This window comes from Lagopus leucura, unplaced genomic scaffold (assembly GCF_019238085.1).
Source record: "Lagopus leucura isolate 7727_CA_CO unplaced genomic scaffold, USGS_WTPT01 Super-Scaffold_810, whole genome shotgun sequence".
In the NCBI taxonomy this organism is placed as follows: Eukaryota; Metazoa; Chordata; class Aves; order Galliformes; family Phasianidae; genus Lagopus; species Lagopus leucura.
In genome coordinates, this window is record NW_024962261.1 from 1,902,533 (window position 1) to 1,927,959 (window position 25,427).

General features: G+C 39.3%; 1 protein-coding gene across 2 annotated transcripts in view; it reads left to right on the plus strand.

Annotated features, from left to right (window-relative positions):
* Positions 1 to 25,427, plus strand: part of ATG10 (autophagy related 10) — an 86,841-nt gene that overhangs the window by 36,797 nt on the left and 24,617 nt on the right. For both annotated transcript variants that reach the window (XM_042866337.1, XM_042866338.1), the window contains exon 4: positions 20,701 to 20,827. In XM_042866337.1, the coding sequence (XP_042722271.1) occupies positions 20,701 to 20,827 (127 nt within the window). The remainder of the gene's footprint in view (positions 1 to 20,700; positions 20,828 to 25,427) is intronic.

A 25,427-nucleotide genomic window follows, 5' to 3' on the forward strand; every position in this document is an offset into this window, starting at 1 on the left:
TGTGAGTAAAGAATTTCTTCCTAACATCTGCCTAAATCTTCTCTCTTTCAGTTTAAAGCCATTCCCTCTTGTCTTATCACATCAGACCATGTAAAAAGTCAGTCTCTCTCTTGTTTATAAGCTTCCCTTAAGTACTGGAAGGCTGCAGTGAGGTCTCCCCAGAGTCTTGTATTCTACAGGCTAGACAATCCCACCTCCCTCCACCTTTCTTACTGGGAGAGGTGCTCCAGCCCTCTGATCATCTGTGTGGCCTTGTTCTGGACCTGTTCCAAAAGCTTTGCATCTTTCTTGTGTTGGACCCACAAGCCTGGATGCAGTAGTCCAGATGGAGCCTCATGGGAACTGAGCAGAGGTTTCAGTCGCCCTTCTGGCCACCCCTCTGTTGATTCAGCCCAGGATACAGTTGGCCTTCTAGGCTGCGAGCACACAATGCTGGCTCTTGTCCACCAGGACCACCAAGTCCTTTTCCACAGGGCTGCTCTCCACGAGTTCTTCTTTGTTTATATTCATACTTGAGATTGCCCTGACTCAAGTGTAACACCTTGTATTTGGTCTTTTTGAATCTCATTAGGTTATTGTGAGCCCACTTTTCAAGCTTATCCAGATTTCTCTGAATGGCATTTATTCCTAAATTTCTGTCAATTGCACCACTCAACCTGGTGTCAGCAGCAAAATTGCTGAGAGTATGCTCAATCCCACTTTCTGTGTCATTGATAAAGATATTGAAGAGCACCTGTCCCAAGATGGGCTTCTGGTAATCATGACTGGCCGTCCCCGTGGGTGTTGAACTGGTAACCACAGCAGTCTGGGTGCTACCAGCTATCCAATTTTTTATCCACCTAATATTCCATACTTCAAATTATATCTCTGCAATTTAGGGAGAAGGATGTTATGTGTTACCATGTCAGAGGCTTCCCAGGTCCTGGTAGATGGCATCAGTTGCCCTTTCTTTGTCCATTGATACTCCGTAAGAGAAGGCCACCAGACCAGGGAGGCACGATGCTGACTGTCACTGATCACCTCCTCTTCTCTCATGTAATTTAGCATATATTCCATAATTATGATCTGCTCCTTGAACTTCCCAAGCACAGAGATGAGGCTCGCTGGCCTGTTGTTCAACATGTCTTCCTTTCTCACTTAAAAATGGGAATGATGTTTTCTTTTTTTCAGTCACCAGGGAATTTGCCTGACAACCATGACATTACAAATATGATGGAGAGTGGCTTGCAACCACATCAGGCAGTACTCATTGAGTACCTAAGCTTTCCCCCAGTTTCTTGAAGCCATTTCTCCCTTCTTATTTATCAGAGGACCCTAAATTTCAGGAAGGAGAATTTCCAGCTCTTTAAGGAATTACTGGATGAAATCCCCTTGGAAACTGTCCTTAGGGACATAGGAACAGAACAGGGTTGGCAGCTCTTTAAGGGCACTTTTCTGAGAGCATGAGAACTCTCTGTCCCCCAGTATAAGAAATCAAGCAGAGGTGGCAGGAAACTGGCATGGCTGAGCAAGGAGCTGCTGGTTAAACTGAGGGATAAGGAGAGGTACAGGCAGTGGAAGCAGGGTTGAGTGGCCTGGTAAAAATATAGAGATGCCATCCGGACATGCAGAGATGGGATCAGAGAAGTCAAGGCACAGATGGAACTAATTTCAGCAGTGGCCAAAGCTGTGAAGGTTCCAAGATAAATTTTAAGGTCTTTGAGACAGGGCTATGAGAGTACTGTCCTGTGATCATAGATAGTACAGACATTTATTAAATAGTTAAGCACAGTTAATGATTTCACTTTAAATTCAAACAATTATGAAAAGAACTTTCTAAGCACTGTGTAGTACTTTCTCTTCATTTTGGAATGCTTGTAGTGGAAACAAAAATGTGCATTTAATATGATATGTTTTACTGTTACATACTTGTTCTAAAGAGTGCTCATGTTAATAAACAATTACAGAAAGGATTTAAAGCTGTTTTGCTAAAATCTGGAGTTGCAAGGTAGCTAATTATTGGTTTGAGCATTTGGAAATACAAGCGTTTTGGCACAAGGACTCAGTAATTTATACTCTGAGTTCTTGTGTGAATTTATCATATAAGATTGATGAAAGCACTTCACCTTTCTATCTCCATCTTCACAGAATAGCTTGTACTTGCTGGGGGTAGAAGTTAACAACATAAAATAACTTTATAACTAGCAATGGTGATGCAGAATAAGCAGTAAATTTTGTAATGCCACTTTTTGTGGAAAAAAACCCTACTCGTAGTACCCAATAAAACTGTTTAGGCAAGACCTTTATGTTGAGTGAATTCCTCTTCACATTGTGATTGCTTTCCTTTTGACCACTCCTGTTTTAAGTAATGACAAGATGAACACATAGGATCTTGTCTTCTAGTATTACATGTTGATCCTTTCAGACTCATTACTGACAATTTCATCTTTTTTTCAAGCCAGAATTGTGTAATAACTAAAAATGGTGTGACTTAAATCGTGTGTATAGAGTCTCTGAGGGTAAAAATCTCAGAAGTGAGCTGTTTGATATTTATTACAGATCATCAACTAAGCTTTAAAGTTAGAACAAACTGCATTTTACAGTAAAGCTGTATATAACTAGGACTCCTTCCATGTGACACGTGAAAGTGTGTAGAATTAAGAAGGGGATAAATTTGACATGACTTGTGTTGTTTTAATATCATCCAATTTTAATTTTGCAGTTTTCCCTGAACAGAGGAGAGGGGAAACATTATATTGTCCAAATAAAACACAGGGAATGATGTGAGGAATTCTTCCTGCATGTTCTGCAGTAATGAGAGCATGTATATCATTATAGATTCCCTTGCTGCAGGTTGTTTATTCAGCTTGTGTAGCAACCATGTTTTCTGTTTGAGTACTAACATATTGTGTTGTAAGTAGTTACACTTTTCTCTAGTGACCCATATCTCTGAGCGACTGGAGGACAATTTGAAAAGGAAGAAAAAGAAATGGCATGAGAGCAAAACTAGAGGACTAGCTTAACCCACTCTACCCTAGAATTCAGTGTGAAATGAAATGTGACTTCCTGTTGCAGGTCTGAGTCTCTGATGACAGTGGGAGAAATACACAATTTTTTTCTTGTTATCTCTTGTAATTTCTGGGAAGTATGGAATGGGTTTGTACGCATATTTATACTTTAGGGAAAAATAGGAGCGTTGTTTCTAATTCTGCTGAAATGCAAACATTTTAAAAGGCTCTTCCAGAAGAATATAAACTTGAAAATATCTCAGTAATAAGGCAAGTCTGCATTAAGCATGCTCTGCCAGCAGGGCACAAGCCGTAGCTGGCTCTTTTCTTCTGGTGGTAGGACCATGTCCTGCCCCTCGAGGAGTGAATCTGGCTGATAAACCAAAAATCACTCCATGGGACTGCACTCTGCTTTATCAGAATGCTGCTGCTGTCTCACCTCTTCACGTTGCAAAGCAGCCTAGACATTGTGCATGATGCACAAGGCAGGGCTGGAGGGGTGCTCTAGAGATGCTCTAACTCCAGAGCTTGGTTTTATTTGTGTTGTCTGTTTGCAGAGACAGTGGACAGAACTTATGTAAGAGGCTGGTACTTTGTGAGCTGCAGTAAATTGATTTTGGTTTTACAGTCTATCATGTAAATGCATGCTTTGGCTCATGAAACACTTTGTCAATGTGCTCAGTACGGTCACACAGTAAAAGCCTTATGAGATTTGAAATGTCCCTGGTATTAACATTAAATAAATGAATTTTCTTTGACTAGTAAGTGGTCTTAAGTGGTCTTAGTTTGCTATCCTTTTTTTTTTTTTTTCTTTTCTTCTTAGTTATATTTGCAGTTGGGTTTATATGCCTGTAATTCTCATTTTGCTTAGAACTATATGAATACTGTGGCAGAAATGGAGGTGTTAGAGAAGTTTTTAAATGGAAAAATTGTTTTCTGCAAAGTCAACTTTTTCTTCAAGAAATGTTTTTCTAATTACTCAGATGAAAATGAAGAAGCTTATGTAGGATCAGCTTAATCCTACTGAAAGTGTGTTGATGTATTAAACTTTTCTAGCAGAAGTTCAACAATATGCTGCATTACACAGCATAGCTGTGTTTATTACATCTTTCCCTACCAACACTCTTCTGGGAAAGCTGCATTAAGGCTTTAATGATAGAATATAGTATTTCTTTTCTCTGTAGCCATTGCGGTGGTGAAGTGCCTATGAATGCAGGCTAGAAGCCCCTAATAAATGAGTGAGAACTGGGGTTGTGTTCAGTTATGCACGCTTCTAGAATTATCACACTGAATGTCCAGCTGGATTAGGTCAATCAGTTAGCAGATTTACATGGCATGCTCTTATTTGGAAATGCAGATGTTTTCTTTGTTTAATATTTCACAATTTGTAACCTAAACATTTTTGTTGTGTGATAAATATTCATGTGTAACTTTGATGTTGGTTAAAGAAAGACAGATATTAAAAAGATAGAAATAGCAGAATTTGCTTGGATTGCTGGCAGTCCAAATTCTCTTCTCTTGTAAAAAGAGATCTGCAAAAGATGGGAGAACCCATAGGCTGCAATATGAGAATGAGGGGCATTTGTCTTTTCTTTTGTTGATACTGTCAATACTTTTCTGACAGAGAGAGGGAGAAGCGCTGAGGTCAGCTTGTGGATGATCTTGATGTGGCAGCACTTGTGTTATGAACACCATTTCCTGTAACACTACCTTTGCTCTATTGACAGCACTTCCCAAGCTTGTATCATCAGCAAAATGTGCCTACGATCTCCTGCTTTTGTGTTCAGGTTATTAAGGAAAAATTTAACCAAGATTACGTTGTGAACCAGTTTTAGAGGTACTCAGCTGGTCAGTGGTCTCCTGGTCAATAATTTGCTGCTGAGCTGCCCCTTATTACCTTCATTTTGCCAGATTGTTATACATCACTTTTTAATGTAAACCCAAACTTCTCCAGTTTAAATAATATTTTCTCATTTGGCACCCCGTATGATGTTTACCTGAATTCAGACAGATTAAATCTCCTGCATTTCCTTGTCCACTAATTCAGTTATCTTGTCAGATAAAGATAGCAGGTTTGTCAGGACTGCTCTCTCTTTTGTAAACTAATGTTACGTTTTGTCCCTGTCTCCATACTGCCTTATGTTTTATTATTCCTACATTCAAAAATTGTTCTAAACCCCTGCATATGCTGAGGTCAGAATACAGTTAGCCAGATAGGTTATTTGTTTTTTTTTCCTTTTTTTAAATGCAAATACTCTGTTATTTTTCATTCAGGTATTCTCACTCAACACAGACAGTGGTAAAAATCCCTGCTGCTGGATCTTTGTTTACATGTGTCTCTCCCTCAGAGTCTCGAACTGGAGGCCATTCTGTTTCCCTGCTTGGCTGTCCCTCAAGTGACCAAGATGTGTCATGTTTGTGTATCAAAGGATGAATGTACCCTCATCCTTGTTAACAATTACGGGGTGTTCTCATCTTCTACTGTAGTGCACTGTGACAAAGTCTGAAATTGGGTTTGTGGCTGTTCCTGTGTTAAGTTTTTTATTTGAACTTCAGTCTTATTACATTTTTTACACCACTTTTTTATCTTGATGTTCTTTTACTCATGTCTGGTGAGTCTTCTACCATTCATCAGTGTCAATTTACGTTGAATATTGGCAGTTCTTGCTTTCTCCTTCTAACTTAGACTTCAAGATGTAGTTCTTTTCACTTGCCACTGCTCTCTTTCATTCTCTGGAGGTTTTTTTTTTCTTTGTTTTTCTTTTATTTAGTCATCTGTTCTGAGGTGATTTTGAGGTGATTATTCACTCAGTTAAGTCTGAAGCTTTTTTTCTATGGTGTTTTTTAATAATTCAGAATGTAGATTTTAGGAAGTTTTTATATCTCTGACTTAAATAGATTTAAACCTTTTCCAAATTCTATTCCTTCACCTAATTTGGTATGCTTTGAAATTCTTCAATTCATAATCTCTCTTAATTTTTCAAGTATTTAAGAAATATTTACAGAAATTTAGAAAGGATTTCTAGGGACAGTTTCTCTCAAAAGATTCTCAGTACTGGAAGATCTGTAGTATAACTGTTCCATCATTGTGTGCATATTTCAGGCCAAAATCATAGAATCATGTCAAAGAATTATAGAATGGCCTGGGTTGAAAAGGACCACAATGATCATCTAGTTTCAACCCCCCGCTGTGTGCAGGGTTGCCAGTAGGCCAGGCTGCCCAGAGCCACATCGAGCCTGGCCTTGAATGCCTCCAGGGATGGGGCATCCACAGCCTCCTTGGGCAACCTGCTCCAGTGCGTCACCAACCTCTGTGTGAAAAACTTCCTCCTAATATCTAACTTGGGTTTCTGAGTTCATTATAAAAGGTGAAGATCAGTTGTAAAGTACCAAAAGCCACATCTTTAATGTGCAGAACTCCTCCCTGATCCGAGGAAGCTGAGCAGATTGGAGATGTTGTAATTAATTGGTTTTGAATGTTTGACCAAGGTATAGCAATTAAATACACTCAGTATCATGTATACATCTGTCCTTTTGTATTTGTTTGTACTTATGCATAATTGAAACCTTTGAGTCAGACTCTTTTTATATAAGTGACAATCCTGTAATAATGTTGAAACTCTGTTAAAATACATAAAATTATTATTTTTTTTTATCCACTGAATTGTGATGAAGAAATAATTCAAGAATCACATCCAAGAAAAAGTGGGCCTTGTCAATACTAGAATCATATATTCTGTAATCTTTTGCTACTGAGTTTGTTTCCTGCGGTTTCTGGCAGTACTAATCTCTCTAACAGTATTTGAGAGATCCCTATCCACATAAAATCCTGTAGATCCTGTTTGTATTACTGCAAACTCTGTTTTTATAATTCTTCCCTCAGATGATTTTGACCCAAACTGGGTTAACTTTGTCTGTGCCACTTGTATTTCTCCGCATGATTCACAGCTGGAATAAAGGCACTTGAAAGCACTTTCTAAGAGAGAATTCTGTAATATTTTGCTTCAGGGCATGCACCAGAAACCCATGAGAAACCTCTGCTTCTTCTTGTATTGCTCATGTTATTGAATCAGTGTGACACTGGGAAATGCTCTCCTTGACCTCTGCCAGGGTTCTGTGTAATGCAGATGCAGTCCTTTCACTAACTGTGGTCCATAGTTTCAAGGACTGTACTTGCTCTCTGATAACAACATTATCAGGCCTTTTTCTAGATTTTATTTTCATAAAATCATAAAATATCTTGAGTTGGAAGGGACCTCAGGGTTCATCCAGCCCCAGCTGTACCAGGACCTCACCACCATCACAGTGAAAAACTTCACCCTGACATCTAATCTAAATCTTCCCTCCTTTAGTTTAAAACCATTCCCTCCTGTCCTATCACTGTCTACCCGTGTAAAAAGTTGTTTTCCCTCCTGTTTATAATCTCTCTTTAAATATTGGAAGGCTGTTATGATGTTTCCCTGCAGCCTTCTCTTCTCCAGACTGAACAAGCCCAGCTTCTTCTGTCTGTCTTCATAGAAGAGGCTCTTCAGCAGTCTGATCATCTTTGTGGCCCTCCTCTGGACCCACGTGTGGGGGCCTGTGTGGGGACCCCAAGCCTGGATGCAGTACTTCATCTGGGGCCTCACAGAGGCACAGTAGTGGGGGACAATCACCTCCCTCATCTAGATGGAACCCAGAGTATCTTCTGGGCTGGGTAGCCTTCTGGGCTGCAAGCGCACACTGCTGGCTGATGTTAAGTTTTTCATCAGCCAGGACACTAAAGTCCTTCTCCGCAGGACTGTTCTCAATGAGTTCTTCTCCCAGTCTCTATACATATCTGGAATTATCCCAACCTAACATTGCGCTTTACTTTGCTGAACCTCATTAGGTTCACAAGGGCCCTCCTTTTGAGTTTATTTAGGTCCCTCTGGATGACATCCCTTCCTTGTGCTGTATCAGCTGCTCCACTCAGCTTGGTGTTGTCAGCCAAGTTGCTGAGAGTGCATTCAGTCCCATCATCTATGTCATTGGTAATGATGTTAAAGAGTATTCAACTCAAGACGTACCCCTGGCAGACACTGCTCGTCACCAGCCTCCACCTGGACTTAGCGCTGTTGACCCTTCTAACCAATTCCATATCCATTGGGTAGTCCGCTCTTCAAATCCGTATCTCTCCAATTTTGAAATAAGGATTGGTTGGAGATTGTGTAAAAGGACTTGTGCAGATCTTGATAGATGACACCATTTGCCTCCCTTTTGTCTACAGATGCTGTCATTTCATCACAGAAGGCCACTAGATTGGTGAGCATGACCTTCTCGTGGTGAGGCCATGCTGGCTGTCTCAGATCACCTGCTTGTACATCATGTGCCTTAACATTACTTCTGGGAGGATCTGTTCCATGATCTTTTCTAGCACAGAGGTGAGGCTCACTGGCCTGTTGTTCCCTGCATCCTCTTCCCTCCCTTTCTTATAAATGGGAGTGATGTTTCCCTTTTTCCAGTCATGTGGGCTTTGCCTGACAGCCACAACTTTCCAAATATGATGATAATGTTTTTTTATTTTATATTTTTTCATGTACATGGATAATGTTTTACTCTTTCTTGATTTATGATTTTGTTCTCTGTTTGGTAAACAGAGAAATCTTTCAAATTTTCCATCACATTCCCTATTTTAAAATACTTACTAGCTGTACTAGACCTGACTGAAAATGTTAGTGACCCAAATGTAGTGATGTCATTTTGTTGAGAGAAATCAGTTTTGTGTGGATGCTTACCAGTGACTAAGCATTCCCAACGAAGTCATCTCTTAATCAGCACTGATATCATGCCTCCACCTGCTTTCTCTTGAAAAGGTGACTCCCAGTGAGTCACAAAATTGCCACCCAAAGTTCAATTAAACCTTCATTTTTCTAAGCATTTTCCTCTGCCATCCTCTGTAGTCATCTGTGAGTCATTTCTGTAGAAACTGGGTTTTATCATTTATTTTGACATGAGAGACCCTCAGTAGAGCTTCCCACACTTCTGACTTGGATGCTGCGTATTGAATAACAAGAATAAAGAAGTGATGTGCTGCTGCCTGTCCCTTGTGTACTGCAAGGGGTAAAAAGCCCCCTGAGAAGAGATTAAAAAATCACCTGAGTGGATCGAATGTACACGGGAACCCAATTAGTTAGGAAACTTCAGTTCCTATTTGAGTGCTTCAGCTTAAAAATATAGAAATAGAAAAGCTTGTATGTCTACTCATTCTGTTCACTTGTGTGCAAATGTTTGTTAAAACATATGCATTGATATCAAAAGCCTACATTTGCCATTTTTCTATTAAATTCATATGATTTTGTGGAATTCAGTGTATGAACGGTCCTGGTACTTCGGAACTGATTCCTGCGATCATAAATTCTTGCTTGTCTCATGAAGTATTTCCATCTTGGCAAGGTCAAAAATGCAGAGGTTTATATCTGAACTGTTGTGGAGTGGGGACCTCTGTGATAGTGCTTAAAATATCATATGGACACCAGGCATTTCTTCTAATATTATATTTTCAGGAATTGCATTTGAGTTGCAGAAGCCTATAAACAGCAGTTAAGAAAAAAGTCGATAGAAGTATGTGTTTTATTTTGGTGCAGCACTATCATTCATAGATTTGGTCTTATGAATAAAGTTATAGTATAGGATGTTAAAAATACATCCAATATATATTTAGCTGTTTCTTCCTCTACATGCTTTCTTTTGCAAATTCCTGAAGTTTGGTATTTAGGAAAGCATGTCCATAGTTGATTCAAGATTGATTCCTTTATATAACCAGAAATAATTTAAGTATTAAATATGTTGCAGCTTCTGAGGGACCCTATTTGGGGTACATGCTGCAGCATGCTGTACAATAAAAGGTTCTTTCAGCAAATGTTTAGGAAAATACTTTCCAAGAGATCTGCGCAAGATTAGAATTGCTGAGTGCTCTCCTCTTTGGCTTCCTGTTTTGGAATTAAATGCCTTCGGGACACTTGGAATATCTCAGCTTTGAAAAGCAAGAGCAATTTAACCAATTAAATACTTCATCGTCTTAGCTGTGATTTCAGTCTGTTTTAAATAGGGGTGAATATCTGAAATAGTCCCTGAGATACCTTAACCGAATTGAAGAAACAAATTAGCTCCAGGAGCTATGGAGTAGCTTTTGAGGGAAATTAGGGGGTAAAGTGCAGCAACAGCCAAAGCTATGTTCTGTGTCCTTCTGTGCAAATATGCACACTTAGTAGCTCTTCTCTTACCTTATTGTTTCCTGTGTTTCTGATCCTATGGGTTATCAAGTGCATCACTTTTAGGTGGGGCCAAGGAAGTTGGGATTGTCAAGCATCTCATGGTTTGTGCCTCTGCACACAAAAGTAATCAGTGCAGACCCGTGGAGCATGGTGTCCCTCACTCACTGAGCCCCCTAAGATGAGAGACATTCAAGTATTTAATCGTTCACAGATTGTCTGGGTTTTGCATCTCTTTAAATTATCTATGGCAGCACAAGGTAGGAGCTTGGCCATGTGTGCCAATCCTGGCTTTTGTAAACCTGCTGCTGCAGTGGTGTTTGTCGGTCACTGCAGTGTTGTTGACCATCCCAAGTGTCTTCAGCCATGTTTTGTTGTAAATCTATTTAAGTGTTCCTAATGTGGTGTTGAGCTTTCTGGTCAATTAAAATAAACATTGTCTGAAGGTGGAAACTGTTAGAGGATACACTGTAAAAAGGTTCATTCAAATTTTCCTCTTCATGTTCTTGATTTTGGAGCAGAACTGGCTTCTAGGTGCAGTAGTACTGAGTTGTCCAAAACTACTTGTGTTGCACCGGAACTGCTGGTTATAGCCAAGATATGTTTCTACTTGTGTATTTCTATATTTGCCCACAGAAGTCTCCCAGCAATGCTATTCAACAGCAGGAATATAGTATAACTGTCTTTATTGTTAGATAGTGCTGTAACAGTCTATTTTTAATTATAAAAATGTATTGCTTTGTGTCTTCTCATTTGAATTTTGTGGATTTTAGCTACATTTTGTCAAATTACAATTACTCCTTTGTAAAGCCTGCTAGTGATTAAATTTGCGTTGAGTTCTATTATATACTGAAAATTTTTCCTGAAAATTAATAGTATCCTGTAATATAGCATGGCCATTTTCATTTGATATCACCTTAATAAAAGAAGCATTCAGTATTTTCTTTCCATCCAGTATGAATGTCACCAATATACATTTGGGATAGTTGTGATAAACGGCATTTGATAACATTATAGTTATTAATACTTAGAATATACAGAGTATTTTGTTTGAAAATGAATTGAAAGGCTTTTGACCTGCCAGCTCTGAATACAGAGCTTTGCATTTCCTATGTAGCAGTGACTGCGGAGTAGACAGTAAGTCCATCTGTATTACATCACATATTAATAAACAGCTTTTCAGAGCAGATAAAAGCAGAACTGATTTGACTTGGTAAACTCTCGCCCTGTTCCTTAAAAAAATATTTATTCTCACACCTTTCCAAAAAGAAAAGATCACTGGATCCTAGTGTGATACTGGTTTTTATATAAGCATGGGAACAAATCAGAGTATTTTCAAGAATTCACAAGTGAGTTCATAATTATTTTGTGTGATAGTTATATTTTTTAAACTATAATTATTTTGATTTTGAAATAGACCATTCTGTTTTAATTTTTTCTTCCTATTGTCTTAAGATAGTAATGTACGTGCTTCGGGCTTAATGTACATTTAACTTAATCGGAGCTCATATTGAAATAAGTCGGTTGTTATTAAGCTACCTGGTTTATGAGCATGGTTTCTAATTGTTGTGATTGTACAGTACAGCTTATGGCCAAGCAGTACCATTTTGACAGACATGCACTTAATTAGGGGCTCTGCGTGGCACATGGCTTCTGGACCTCGCCATCATTGTTTCCCTTCTAGCTGCTCGTAATCAGAACCTGTAACTTTAAATTTCTTGTTTTTGTCGTGCCAGATTTTGTGACAATTTGAGCATTTCTGTCTGTAACTTTTTCACTTCAATTACTGCTAAACACTGTCAGTCTTGGCACCATTTTCATACAGTTTCCCATCTGAGAAATTAATGAGGATTTGAATTTGTCTTCTGTAAAGTAAAGAGCTGCAGGAATTTCTGTCAGTCTCCCTGTTGAATTAACTGTGTCCAAAACTGGGTTGCTGCTGAGCTTCTCAATGCAGAAATAATAATCTTGTTCTAAAAAGATAAAACTGACCTAAAATACAGCTGAACTGTTACCTTTCTCTTCTGATATATCAGTATTTTTTTTCTTTCGCCTATCATGAAGCATAAAATTATGAAGCATAGAGCTCAATTCGGGAAGCAGTTAGGTCCAAAAAAGCAATAATCTTACATAATAATGCTTAGTCTTGTAGTAACTTCTTATAATCTGTACAAATTCAAGATAATAAAAATAATGAGAATATGCTGCAATTTTGTTTATATCTTTCTGTACAAAATTCAAGAGAAGGACTTTGTCCTGTTGTTTGCACTGCTTACTCAGAGTAAGATTGAGGCTTTTGTTCCTGCACCTGGACATATGTAGAGTGATCCCTGCACCTCATCTGTGCTGCACGGTAATTCTTACAGTAAGGCTGGTGGCAAGAAGGCAGAGATAGGAACACCACCATCTCCAGCTGCTTCTTCATAGAATCACAGAATCATTTAAGTGGGAAGGAACTGTTAAAATCCGTATATTCCAACTTCCCTGTAATGAACAGGGACACCTACAGCTCAAATCAGGTTACTTAGAGCCCCTTCCCTCCAGCCTAACCTTGAGTGTCTCCAAGGATAGGGCTTCCACTACCTCTTGGGCCACCTGTGCCAGTGCCTCACCACCCTTAGTTTAAAAAACTTCTTCCTTATATCCCTTCTAAATCTCCCTTCTTTTAGTTTGAAACCATTTCCTCTTTTTCTGTCTCAAGAGACTCTGCTGTTTGTTTGTCTTCTTTTTCTAATACCACCCTCCATAGATACTGAAAGACTCCTCCCAGGCCTACCTGGACCTTCTCTTTTCCAGGCTTAGCTGCCCCAGCTCTCTCAGCCTGTCCTTGTAGGGAAGGTGTTCATCCCATTAATCATTTTTGTAGCCCTTCTCTGCACGCACAGATTCACATCTCCACTGTATGAGGACTCCACATCTGGACATAGTGCTCCAGGTGAGGTCTCACCAGTGCACAGCAGAGGGGCTGGATCACCTCTCTTGTCCTGTTGGCCATGCAGCCCAAGATACAGTTGGCTTTCTAGGCTACAAGGGCACATTCCTGGCTTGTGTGCAGCTTGTCATCCACCAGTATCTCCAGGACCTTCTTGGCAGAGCTGTGCTCATTCCTTTCATCTCCCACTTTGTACTGATAGTGGAGATTTCTGTGATCCAAGACCTTGTACTTGCATTTATTGAACCTCATGAGATTCTCCTGGGCCCACAGTTTCAGTCTGTCTAGACCCCTCTAGATGGCATCCAATAGCTCAGTATGTTGACTGCACCCACAGCTTGGTGCCATCCATAAAGAAGCTGAGAGTGTACTCGATCCCACTGTTAATGCCACTGATGGAGATATTAAAGAGCACCTATCTCAGTACTGATCCCTCTGGGACACCACTTGTCACTGATCACCCTCTGAACATCGAAGCATTGATCACACTCTCTGGGTTTGATCCTGTAACCAGTTCCTGTGTCTGACCAGTATCTGTCAAACAGTCCACTCATCAAATTCATGTATTTCCAACCTGGAGAGAAGGATGCTATGAGGGACCATGTTAAAGGCCTTCTTGTCTTGCCATACATCCTGCAAAAGAAGAGTTCGCTTGCCTGAGATGGAGAAAGAATTTTGATAATGAGTATTGTTCATTGGAGGGAGTTTACATAAACGCATGCCTTCAGCTCACACATCAGACCATATATACATGTCCATGGCTTAGGACATGCCTCCTGCATTGCCAGCTTAGCTAGCCTCTCACCCAGCACTTAGCTGTGCGTGCTGTGATTTCTACCAGGAGGGATTTTCTACGTAAGCCATATTTTATATATTAAAAGAAAAAGAAAATACCTCTTCAGGGGAAGGAGAGGAGCCACTAAATTCTGCATTTGGAGTGTGACAACAGGAAAAGAATGAAGGGTTGATTTTGAAAGAATTCCCTACCTTTATATGTAGTGAAAAAAAAATTCAAAACAGTTCTGTTTTCATGGTCCATTGCTTCTTTCACTTGAATAGATTTTGCTTTCACTTGTGATAACAGTTTTAAAGCAATCAAAAGACAAATCTAATTTCCAGCCATTAGAAACAATTGTTAATGCATGAGGGACTACTAAAATTTTATGTGCTGCATCTTTTTGGGGTGGAACTGTTGGATTTGTTCTTTTGGTATGCCTTGCATGACGAAAGGCTGTGTTTTTTGTTAGCAACCTGCGTATTTTGGGGAAAAACAGCCATTCTGATAATCCCTGGATTCTTTAGCAGCATCAAGTCAGGGTGCTGATTTGCAGTAGAAGGTGTTCCTTTGGGAAATGAATTATTTACTAGATCCATGTGCCTGTAGGAATCCATTCCTTGTTTACCTTAATCCGTGTCTGTTTTCCATAGGTGACTTAGTAGCTTCTCCAGGAGGCTGTGTGTTGTAGAACAGAATTCTGACTGTAGTCAGGGTTACTTTGTTCTTCTGTTACCAAAGGGCAGTATTTAGCTAAGTTCTTCACCTGGCTAATTGAATTTGAAGAAACACAAGACAGTAGGGAGCATTCTGTAGCTGCTTACAGGAAATAAATCCATAAGGTAACTTTGTCATTCCACGGGTCTCTTTTTTTGTACTTTTATCTGTCTGTCATTTGTCTGTCATTAACGATGACTGCCCTGGAAAGCACACAGAGACTGCTGGATTCCTAGTATGTGGTTAAGATAAAAAAGCAATTTATTAATGATTATGAAGATGCTGAAACTGTTGGCAAATACATTTTTTACACCATTCATACTTAACATATTCAGGAAAATGCCCACATTTTTTATGTATTTTTATGGACTAGATACAGTGAGGTAGGTGTGTTAGAGCCTGTGAATCTTAGCGTAACGTGGGGATTTGATAGTTGAAAGGAAAATACAATCACAAAATGTAAACAGAAGTTCTCTTACTGTATTAAAATAAAGAACATGTGTTGCAGTGGTTTTGAGGTTCTTAAAAGTTTTTTTTATTTTCCCTTGCTTATACAAGGGAAAAAATTTCCCTTGTTTATACAGGGGAATTTTTTGCATTTTGTAGGTTGTGTTGCAGTGTCCACATCAGGGATTGTTCTGATGCCCTGGGAGCAGAGTCCAGGCCCATGGCTCATTCAGCCTTCGCTCAGCCATTGCAGCCAGGGTCTATGCGATGGTGGGGACCATAGTATCACATAATGACTTGGGCTGGAAGGAACCTTAAAGCCCACGCAGCTCCAACCCCTGCTGTGAACTGGTTGCCCCTCACCAGGTGAGGCTGCCCATGGCCCCACGCAACCTGGCTTGGAGCACCTCCAGGGATGGGACACCCACAGCTCACTGGGTAGCTGAACCAGGGCCTCACCACCCTGAGATGATGCGAGAGTCTGTGCTAGAGGTACGAAATCATCAGCAAGGTGACCTGCAGAGACTGGAATGGTGGGGCTGCAGGCAAAGAAGGGAGACGTGATTCTAATAGAGGTGGAGAACACCCAGGGGGAAGAATAAAGAATACAGATACAATCTCACCGTGCTGCCGCACCCTCCACATTAAGCTCTGCTTTAATTCTGTCTGATGAACGTTGTCCTGCCATTCAGTTTTCATGTTTTGCCACAGGGAAAGTGTTGGACTGAGAGGGGAGCTGTTCTGTGGACTTCTTGTGTTTCACACGGGAGCTCACAGTCATTTTTGGAAGAATAGTTAAAGAGGTACATGTGCGATACTTTTGTTTTCAAGTTTGGAGGCCAAAATGTAATTAAGTGTAAATACATTCTAAGGAATGAAAACAAATTTCTTACTAATCTGGACTGCATCTCGTTTTCCCGCAGTAACAAGGCTGCTGGCCCCAGCGTCTGGTCCTTGGTCTTCTCCTCCCCTCTCTGCCCACAGTCCCATCCTGCCCCACTTGTGTGTGAGGAGAATCCCATGAGGCTCCCAGGAAGCAGGAGGAAATGCAGGTCAGGATGCCAAAAACAGAGATAAAGAACATGGGAACTGGGAGAAAGGTAGATGTGATATCCAGGAGGAGTGTGCCTGCTGTCCTTCAAACCACTTCTTTTTCCCTATTCCCCCCCCAAAAGACTTTAGGGCCTGTGTTAGCATTTCAAAGAGAATTTGGGCTGAGAAAGGAATGCTGGCTCAGCCAGTCTCTGTGTGTGAGGTGAAGAGAGGGAAATATGAGGTGTCAGCAGAGGAAAATCCCTTCTCCATCAGGTGCATCTGCCTCCTTCCATTTCACCTTGCCCGTTCCTGTCCCTTCCCTTTCTGTTGCAGCCCTCCCTCCAGGAGCAAGCTGCCCTATCCCGTGCCTGCTGTGATTGCATGCAGCAGCGTCAGAGCACACCAGAGGCTCTGTCCTGCTCCCAGATGTCACCGGCGGTTGTTGACTCGTCGTCTTCATCAGGAGGAATGGAAATAGTGCAAACACATTACTTTGCCTTCAGAGTGATGTGCAGCGTCATTTCTGATCTGTTGATTTAAATAATTTAGCATTTTAAAAGGGACAAATCAACTTAATTTGCTTAGGGGATACTTAAAGGTTGAGAACAATTTTATATCAATTAAAATTAGTGATAATTCATTTATGATGGAACTAATATAATTAATTAGTTGGTTGCTGCTTATCTTTTTTGTAATAGATACATTGCTTTTAAACATCTGCTCAGCAGTCCATTATAGTAGCACAAGAATGATTTTACATGAGAGCAACAGAGTAGCAGATGCTTCCTGATGACAAATTCCCAATTTGTTTAGGAAACAGTTGGTGAGTCCTGGATTCACAGTTTTAATGTGAAGCATGGCAACCATGCAAGCAAATTGCAATGCAGAAACAAAAAAAAAAAAAAAAAAAACAAAACAAAAAAAAAAAAAAAAAAAAAAAAAAAAGGAAAAAAAAAAAAAGGAAATAAAATTATTGCAGTTATTTCATCTCATCTTTAAGGATTGCAAGTTAGTCAAAAAACATTTTCTGTAAACACAATAATAAACTTTTTTCTTTACGCAGATGTGTTTGTCTTGACAAGATCAAAGCAAAATTACGAATTTGTTTTCTTATTCATGTACATGTATGAATGTTTTGTAAAAGTTATGCAATCTCCCAGTGTTAAAATTGATTTCAGTGCTATTAGAATAACTAAAATTTTGTATTAGCTGAAAGAGATAGAACATCTGTATACGTTGAAAAGGAATGTAGAACAATTACTTGAAGAAAAATTGAATAGGCTATCAAGTGAAAAGAAAATTCTGTGATTTTTTTTTTTTTTAATGAGTTACACCTACATTTTATGTTTATGGCTTTACCAGTAGCTGGTTAAAGAGGAAAAAATTTATTTTTCTTCCTTTGGGCTGATGTAACACTCTCTGAGCTTCCGTGGCCTTATTCAGCCATGCATAATTTTTAGATGTTCCAGAGATCGCCTAAAGTGACTGTACTCATTTTATTCCTCTCATCAGCAAAGTTCATCTCATCAGTGAGAGAGATACCATCAGAACGTTTAGGCTCCAAGATGTACTTTCCTTGGATAAAACCAATGCATCATACGTACAGAGGCTGTAAAGTACAGGATTACACATCAGTGCTGCATTTTTTATGTAAGAAGTCTTGCCACTACCGTTTACCAAAAGGAAAGGAGATTAGAAATAGCCCTAAGAAGGATTCAGCTATCTGTCTTTCTATGCAGATCTCAAATACAATGCACCCGCTTGTCACTAGAAATGGCAAGAAAAGAGATCTGATTATCAGAAACTGTTCTGAATAAGCTTAGAAATGTTGTAGTAGACCCAAGTCCATCTTGTAACAGAGCAGAAGAATGTCAGTTTCAAGGCTTCTTCCAGCTCTGCATAAAGCAGAGTACTTGATTTCAGACACTGCTTAAACCATCAGTCAGAGAAGTCTGGGATAATGCAAAATGAATGTGTGCACAAACATTCTGCTCTCCAGTGCAGTAATTTGTTTAGAGCAAAGCTGTTTATACAGCCTCCTTCCCTTGTCTGCTGCCTCTCCTGTCATCAGACTACGTACATCTTCTGGGAAGGCCACTTCTGCAGAAAATCAGCTTTCTCTGGAAGTAATAGGATGTTTTGGTAAGTGGCCCACTGTCTAATATCCTGGTAATGGCAGGAATTCTCAAGAGAGTTTTCTCTCTGGCCTTCTTAAGGAGCAATAAAATTGGAGGGACTGACTGACTCCTTTACTTTCCTTTTCCTCATACCAAAAATGAAGACAGAAGTTGCTTACCAGTTGAAATCCTTGCTAACCTAGCAGTCTCAATTCTTGATGACAAAGTTATTCTTAGCTTAATTTATTACTTATTGAGATGGTAAGTAGGTTATTTACAAAACATGTTTTCCCTAAGGATATGCAGCTTTTGAGTATTTAATTTTTGAGTTTAAGTTATTTATTTTCTTAGGTATTTGCAGGTAGTAAAGAGTATGACTCCTTTATCATTTGGTCTAAAATTAACACGAATCAATGTTTATGTGAGGGTTTAGAGTTATTTAACCTTACATACACAAAGCAGCACAGAGAAGTGTGTGTGTACATGAAGCTTTTTTGGTAGAACAACAGTATTTAATACATGTCCAGGTAGTCCTGCCATTTCCAACAGTTTTTAGGACAAGGTAAGCATAAGATGATGCAGAATTGATGTCTATAAAGCAGCATTGTTTTGATTCCAAAAGGCTGATCCAAAAGGGTTTTGCAGATTTCAATCTAGGTTCCATTCTGAATGTGGATTCTTTTGCTTTCCTACCTGTATGAACTCAAAAGCCAAGTTGTTTTTTCATTTCCATTACCACGTGCTACTGGTTTTCCTTGTCTTATTATTCACACTAAAGCACTAAAAAAAGACAGATTTGAATAACATTGTTTACTGTAGAGAGTCTGTCTTTTCCTCAGGATGTATGTATTTTAATGGTATTCTGCTGTATTTGACATCTGATCACATGTTCTGACATGCAGGAAGAGGAAAAGTTGTCTTTCTTAGTCTGTTAAAGGTTTTATAGGAACCAGGTATGGCATAATTACCTTCACCTGTCCTACGAAGTCAGATACAGCAATTATTATTGTCCCTTCTGGCATGTTGTCTTTAGTATCCCTTCATACATTTTTTTATAAGTAGGTTAACATGGAGAGTATTTGCTTTAATGTTCCCTTTCAGTGCTTCATATACCTGTTTCTTGGGGTGCAGCTGCACAGAACTTCCTAGAAACCTTCTATTCTCTGGCCATCTGTGATTTTGTCATTTCATGTCCAAAACTGTATTTACAGTACCTTGGTCTGCAGCTTCCCACAGTCTGGGTTCTTCATTCATGGTCTTCATTCAGCTGCAGCTGGTAATCTAGTATACTAAATGTGGGGGAAATATCTTTTATGTTGACTACAAAAAAAAAAAAAAAAAAAAAAAAGTGTTTGGCATGTTATTACTGCTATAGTTTATCTGTTACTATACCACCTCATAGATTGATTCATGGCTTAGCTGCCAATGTGAGATAAAAATGCAAAATTCTTTGAATTTCTTGTGTGTTGAACTATTGTGGGAACTGCTGGTTCCTCTTTTCCATTCAGTCTTTTTCATTGTGCGTGGACAGAGACAGCAAACCAATATTCATGGTTGGCAATAATAATCTTGTGGAGTAAACGCCCAACCTGTGGGGCATTATCATTGCTTAGTTCATGCATGAAAAGTTGGGGGTTTGAAAACCAAACAAGTACACACCCATAGTGTCTTTTTGGAAAGTTTGTTCTAACATTTAATCTTAATGGCATTAGTAATTTAATGTCTCCAATTTCAGAGTTGTGAAGAATTGGCAGTTTGTAGAAAAGTCAAAATAGCTGGGTGCTTAGCACAATTTAAATATTATTTTGAAATTAAGAAAATTAATACGCATGCTAAGAGATTTTTGTTCCAGCTGGAAAATATTTTAATGCAACAAGTTCCATCTCTTCAGCTTTGTTTTAGGCCTGCAACATATATTAATTACTTTGCACCCAAAATATACAGTAACCAGAGAAAAACGGTCTCCACTTTTGGAAGTGTTATTATTAAAACCAGACTTTTGCAAAAAACCCTTAAAGAAAAAAGAACAAAGATTTTTTGGTGAATACTGTTGATTTGTCCTTTGGCAGGCAAAACCAAGAGTACACTTTTAAAATGGTTTCTAATAATGGCAATCAGAAGAGGTGCAGATTTGGTTACCTTAGTGTACAAGTATTCTGCCATAAAGAAAGCTTTGCCTTTTTCTTTTGCCCGCATAAGCAGCCTGCGTTTAGAAAGGCCTCGATTCTGCAAGTGCTGACACAGAGTTCACAGTTTTTAAAAGTTAAGTGTAACACATCTTTGCAGGGTTTGGACCTCTGTGATTTTCTTCCTTGTATTAAAATTCTAGTGCTGTGAAAGGGATGATTGCTATTTTTTTCTGTTCTGTATGTTTATTAATTATAACAGTTGTAATCAATTTCCTCTTGATAGAAATACAAAACTTTATATAATTTTGTGTTTGTGTTTATTGTTTTAGGAATCTTTGGATGATTCTCAAGTAGCTGGAGTCTGTGCAACAGAAGAAGTAATTCGCTATGAGTATCATGTCTTGTATTCCAGCAGCTACCAAGTACCTGTGCTTTATTTTAGGGCTTGCTTTTTAGGTAAGACCTATTTTCTGTTAAACAGCAATGTAGAAAAATATGTCAGGTGCTATAGATGTTGTAAACTAAAATTTTATATTAAACAGAGAAACAGAGTAATGATCATGTGTAATAAGAAAGTAAGAGATGAGGCTGTTCACCAGTAAATTTTGTAATACTGCAGACAGAGAGCTTCAGGACCTTGGAATAGATGATATCATCTCAGCCTGAAGGAGGCTGAACTTTGGCTCCTGGCGTCTTGCCTGTGGTTGACTAAAACTACTGGTCATTTTTCTTGTTCGTTTCTTCAAATGAATACAAAATCCTTAAAGCTGCAGGTCTGAATTTGGCTATGAAATAAGTGGACATAATTCCAGTGCTTCAGCAGAACTGTGTGTCTCTGAAGCCTGAATTTGAGCTCCAAGGCTGGGGCTAAGTATACCTTTAAATATGTATGTTGTTTTCTATTTAACTTTGCTCATTAAAAAAAAAAATAATAGTGATAAAGTATTGCCTTTTTCTCTTTATGAAAACTGTTTTTTGAAACTAACAGATTTTGTTTCCTCCTAAAATGTACATCTTGTTATGCATTACTGAATTGCTACAGCCGCTGTGATTTCAGTCACCATCCTGTCAGGAAGGAAGGAGGAACACAGAGCCTCCCTCCAAGGCCAGTGTTAGTGTCACTTATTTAATCAGCAAGCATAGAGTGATCATATTGCAGCACTGGCTGTGCTTTCTTCCTCTGTACCCAGCAACTGTGTACCAAGGACTGAAGGTTTGAAATCTTCAAGTCATTTTGTTCAGTCTCCTGCGTGGTAGCATCAGCATCTTTTGTGTTTTGAATAATCTCCTAACTTTATCTAGATAAAGATGTCTGAATGTTGCCAGAGATATCTTTTTCTTTTTAATTAAAAAGTAGCTTAAGCTGCTTTGAATGTGTTTGGTAGATTTAATCACTCTCTGCCTTATATTGTTTAATGGTTTCTAATTTTGCAGTGTTAGCGTTTTAAAAGGCACTTTAGATTTAAAATTGAAGAACAAATTCTCATAGATTCCCTGGTGAAAAGATTTTAGTCAGAGGTGCAGTTTCAGGAGTGGATAATTTGGGGCAAATTTTCAAACTGAGACATGGGGAATAGGGGACATTGCTCTGCCTTCCACCACCAGAACTCATTTGCACACATCCTGCTGCAAATTTCTGTTCTATTGCAAGCATTTATAAATGTGCAGTGTTTTGCTTTTAAACTTATTGTGCAGACAGAAGGATGAGGGAAGTTTTGCTTGAAAGAGACAGCTTAACCTATTTGTGGTCCTGAAAAATGTCATCATCTCGGTTTTAGCTGAATTAATAGCACACAGTCTCTACAGAAGAGGATGGAGATGCTGCAGGTAGAAGAAATAGGACACTATTTCGACTATACTGTACTTTCATATAATTAGTATTCACCATAAGCAGTTAATCACCAGAGAAGAGCTCCCAGAGACAAAACAAGTTGTTTAGCTTGTCAGCATCAGGGAATCGGAGGTGTTGAAACATGACTCCTTATATCTGGAAGTAGATATTACAGAAGCTAGTGGATGATCTAATGCACAGTTGCAGTATTACGTGCCAACAGCTCCCCTTGCAGTACAAATCTGTTATTGTTCTTGCAACTAAGATTGTGGTTTAAAATGCTTCTTGGGAACCTTTCACGATGGAGAACAATGATCTTTTCAGATAATTCCTTAAACCATTAGCTTGTCTTTCATATTTAACATTTTCTTCTAACATGTAACATTCTCTAACTCTTGAAGAAAGAAGGTTACTAAATACTGGTAGTAAGTACTTCTCCAAGAATGTTTTCATCTAATACTCTCTGGTTGTAGTTCTGGATAGTTTAGTTTTGAAAACAAAACATTCTGTCATAACTGCAAATAATTTACCTGCCTGTGCCCGTGCTATCTGAAGGCCTTAGCATGGGGTTTCCAGAAATGTGCAGTTACAGCTCCCTAAACTATCTCAGAAGGGTATCTTTTGTCTTGCTCTGAGTATGTTATGCAGAAAACTAGGCAAAGCCCTAATATTTTTTTCCTTACAAGGGTGACAGTCTTTCAGTGATTCCTTTCCTCACCTTGTTTCTTAGACAGCTAGAAATGCTCACTGCATTCTTAATCTGAAATAGACAGGGAAAAATCTTCTGAGACCTGCATCGATTTCCCACTCTAAATTCCTGCTATTGTTTGCAGATTAACTAGTAGAATGGTTCTTCACAAGTCTCTTGTGAGCTACTCATGGTTTCTCTTGAATCCTGTCCATACTGATCCTCATGCTAATTAGAGCATGTTGCAAGAGGTGAAGGTGAATTATAATCCTTTCAGTGTTTCCACAGCTCTGCCCTGTCTTGTCTTCCCCAGCAGAAGAGCAAGGAGGTTGGATTTAACACAGCTTCCTCTCTGGCAGTATGTTAAGTGGCCATTACAACTCGAGGCTTGCCTAGGAAATGATAATTTTTTTTGTTCAACCTGACTAAGTAGTTCTGCTTGTTTTGCAATATTCACTTCCTTACTTTGTATGCTATGATAGCAGCTGGTGCTGGCCTGTCCAAATGTGCAATATTTCAAATAGACTCTAAGAACTTTGCTAGAACAATTAAATCCTTCATTTCTACCGTCATATGTGAATTTTTACTGACTCCAGGAGAAACTCTTAGGAAAAAGACTTCAGAAAATACTCCTGTGGAGTTTTTTTCTTATCCTCCTTGGCAGGGTTTGTATCTTCAGGAGCTTGTGTAAGTGAAGACGTCTGGTTTTTACTCCTTTCTGCTAGCAGTTGTGATAAAAAAAAATTGCAGGTCAGTCCTTTCTGGAGGAAGGCAAAAGTTGCAAAGCTGCATTGTATCTTTACCCTTGCTGCTTTTTTGCTGCTTTTTAAATCGCATGTGATAACTTATTTTCTGGTATTCATCTTTAGACCCTTTTTTTTGTGTGTGTGTCAGAGGAACTTAATTATGTAAGGTAGTACAAGATACAGGTACAACTGCAACAGAACTAAAATGTTTTGAAGAGCATCTGAACTTTCTGGTAGTCTCTGGGAATAGGTTTGCAGGGATAATCTTGTTCTGTGCAAGGATATACTTCGGCTGAAAATGATGAAACGAGATGACTGCCTGGAAGGGTGATTGAAAACATTTTGGGAGATAGGAAGATGATTTTAGGATAGATATACATAAATCTAAGAAACGTTTTTCACTACTTCATGATACTTCCCTTGTGGCATATTTTCCTAAATTCAGACCTCACGAAGTCCTAGTCTGTGTCAGGAGCTCAGAGCAGTGGTCCTCAGTACCTCAGAGTGTCAGAGAACTCAGTGTTTGTTCTCCAAAATCAGTTTTATCTGTGCCATACCTTTCAAAAGCAGAGGCCCTTCTTTCTCTGGCTTCTGAGATTACCACAGAGGTAGCTGAAGAAATGCACGAACCCTTGCTGAGATCTGATGTCAGCAATTAGCCCTCTTAGAGACAGATGGTCTAGGCAATTAGCCTTTCCCTTCAATGCTGGCATCAGCCAGATGGGCTGGGCTAGGTCCAGTAAGCTTTCTTTAATCAGCAGAGTATATTCCCCTTTTCTTCATCTTTAAGATGTCAAGGAACTTTGTTCTTTTCCTGAACCATCTTCATCTAAAGCCTTACACTCTTGCACTGACAGTGAGGTGGCAGTAACAAAATCACAGATGCACACAGGCATCAGTCAGGAAATACCCTGCAAGAAAAGAATGACTTGTCTCACAGTTTGCTGCTTCTTTTTCCTACAAAGGCAGAGGAAGAATCTTTAATACTGGCAGAGCACCAAAAAGAGCAGGACTAAGGGGAGTCAGTAAAGACTACAGCCTCACTCACCTAGAAAAGAGTGAAGAGAGGGGATTTTCAAATTGACCAGTTCAAAATATGTCTAGCTCTCTGACATAGATAGGTCCCTGCCAATAAAAGCCATGCTAATCAGTGGTTATAGAGAGACAGCTTGTGAGATAATGTAACTTCCTCCAACCCTGAAGGCATGACTTTCTGTATTCATAACAGTGCTGAGCCTGATGGATGTGCTTTCCAGAAATCAGGCTTACTCTCTGAAGTCAGAAGCATGCAACCACTCTGTTCTTTCTCAGACAAATAGTTCTTCTTAAGATCTTGTCCTGTAAGAATGAGTTATGTCATGGTTTTGGGTATAAAAACAAACAAAAAACCCCAAACAAATAAAAAAGCCCATCTGCTTTTAAACTATTCTTAACTAGCTTATGGTGACACGAGTTAGTTAACCCCAGCTGACTTCAACAAGGCTTTCTCAGAAAAATTTATTATCACAGAATCACAGAATCACCCGGGTTGGAAGGGACCTCAAGGATCATGTAGTTCCAACCCCCCTGCCTGGCAGGGCCACCAAACATACACATTCAGATCAGGTTGCCCAGGACCCCATCCAACCTGGCCTTGAACACGTCCAAGGACGGGGCATCCACAACCTCCCTGGGCAGCCCGTTCCAGGGCCTAACCACTCTCCTAGTAAAGAACTTCCCCCTAACATCCAACCTAAATCTTCCCTCCTTCAACTTAAAACCATTTCCCCTAGTCCTGCTGTTATCAGCCCT